This window comes from Vicia villosa, unplaced genomic scaffold (genome assembly GCF_029867415.1).
Source record: "Vicia villosa cultivar HV-30 ecotype Madison, WI unplaced genomic scaffold, Vvil1.0 ctg.001650F_1_1, whole genome shotgun sequence".
Lineage (NCBI taxonomy): Eukaryota > Viridiplantae > Streptophyta > Magnoliopsida > Fabales > Fabaceae > Vicia > Vicia villosa.
The window spans coordinates 74,028-76,224 of NW_026705685.1; the positions used below are offsets into that span (position 1 = coordinate 74,028).

Here is a 2,197-nt window from a genome sequence, read left to right on the forward strand (position 1 = left end):
ATCATGAAATAAATCTAAAAAAAGAACATTCTTTATTACTTAAAATAAAAATCAAAGGTAACATTTAAAATAGGCATAAATCAAATCAAATCCTTTTAATTGAATAAAGTCAAATCAAATCTTCTAATTTTTGGTATAAAATCAAATCAAATAATTAAAATAGGCATAATAGTGAATATATATATATATATATATATATATATATATATATATATATATATATATATATATATATATATATATATATATATATATATATATATATATATATATATATATATATATATATAAATAAAAGTGATTAAAGAATCTTTAATACTTTTAATTATGCTTTAATTTTAGTTTTTTTTTTAATCTTCGCATCTATATACATTCTCATATTATAAAAAGGGGTGAAAGAATATAACTTTGAAATATAAACCATTCAATCAAACCTCTCTAATCATGTCACATTTTTCATCTTTTATTGTTATTTTCTTTTGCATTTCTTGCTCAATAGTTACTTCTAATGCTATAAATAGTGGTTTTAGTATCGAGCTCATTCATCGTGATTCTTATAAATCCCCACTTTACAATCCTACACAAACTAAGTCACAACGTATTTTCAATGCTCTTCATCGTTCTATCAATCGAGCAAACTATATGAATAAAGAATATTCTCCTTTTAAAAATAAATTTGAGTCATCTTTATCCTATAATCCCGAAGGTGATTATTTCCTGAGTTATTTGGTCGGTACCCCACCATTTAAAGTATATGGTCTTCTTGATACAGGTAGTAACTTCATTTGGCTTCAATGCAAGCCTTGTAATATATGTTACAACCAAACCTCTCCCATTTTCAATCCTTCTAAATCTTCAACTTACCAAAATATTTCATGCTTTTCTAAAACATGCAAATCTCTCGATTCTGTGGAATCTACATCTTGTTCTAAAGATGACAATGTGTGTGAATATGCAATTGAATATGGCTATGGTACAAAGTCACAAGGAGATGTTAGTTTCGAGACTATTACATTAAATTCCACTTCCGGATCTATTGTCTCATTTCCGAAACTTACGATAGGATGTGGACACACTAATATTTTGTCGTGGGAGAATAAAGGGCCAAGTTCTGGTATAATTGGCTTTGGAAAGGGGCCGACATCCTTTATAAAGCAATTAGGATCTTTAATTGATGATAAGTTCTCCCATTGCTTAATTGACAATGAGGATTATCAAAATTCTAATTTATCTAGCAAGCTAAGTTTTGGAGCTGCTGCAATAGTGTCGGGGGATTTGGTTGTTTCAACTCCTATGATCAAAATGGTAGGAAACAACCAAAAAGATTATTATTATTTAAATTTAAAAGCATTTAGTGTGGGAAAAAAAAGAATAAAGTATAGAGGATTTAAAAACGAAGGAGTAAATGCCTCTACGCATAACATCTTAGTTGATAGTGGCTCACCTCTAACTATATTACCACGTAATTTTTATTATAGATTGGAATCTGCGGTTAAAAAAGTTGTTAAACTAGAGCGATTTCAAGATGATACTGATGAATATAAACTCTGTTATAAAACTACATCCGAACAATCAAACTTTCCTGTACTTACTATGCATTTTAGTGGCGCAGATGTAAAGTTATATTCTAATGGAGTCTTTCTGTCTTTGTCTGAGAGGGTTAAATGTTTCGCTTTTTATCCAAGTGATTATGGATTAGGCCTGTTAGGAAACAAGGCAGTGATGAACCATTTGGTTGGATATGATCTCAAAAACAATATTATGTCGTTCAAACCTATTGATTGTTCTAAGTATTGATCGATTGTACAATATGATTACTGAAACTATTCAGTAGATTATAATAAAAATTTCAATTGTTTCATATCTCTTTAACCGAATCTTTGAAATCATATTTTAATATATCTTGATTTAGAACATAAATAAGGAATTTTTCCAATACTCCTTAGTCTTTTTATCCATTAAAATTTAAAAATATATTTAAGAAAATATAATAATTTAATCTTTCTGCAAATATAGTAGGAGAAAGTGTGCTGGAAATAGTTGATTCCTAATGTATTGTTGTTCTCTGTATTTTTCCCAGTATCATTTGTTTCTGTTTTTAAGGTAACAGGGTACTCGCCCCACAATTTTTTTCTCCAATTTCCGCATTAACTTTTTAAATTGGTTGGCTGATCTGATTCCATTAACAATAATAAAA

The 2,197-nt window shown here is 28.2% G+C and overlaps 1 protein-coding gene across 1 annotated transcript; it reads left to right on the forward strand.

Moving 5' to 3' along the window:
• Positions 1-439: 439 nt before the first annotated feature.
• LOC131636160 (aspartic proteinase CDR1-like) lies at positions 440-1,797 on the forward strand. Its single transcript, XM_058906817.1, has one exon. It carries the CDS (start codon positions 445-447, stop codon positions 1,795-1,797), a length of 1,353 nt encoding a protein of 450 aa, XP_058762800.1. The 5' UTR covers positions 440-444.
• Positions 1,798-2,197: the final 400 nt, after the last annotated feature.

Bases quoted from the DNA above. Each gene is read 5' to 3' on its own strand.
- LOC131636160 (XM_058906817.1), top strand. From the start codon at position 445: ATGTCACATTTTTCATCTTTTATTGTTATTTTCTTTTGCATTTCTTGC.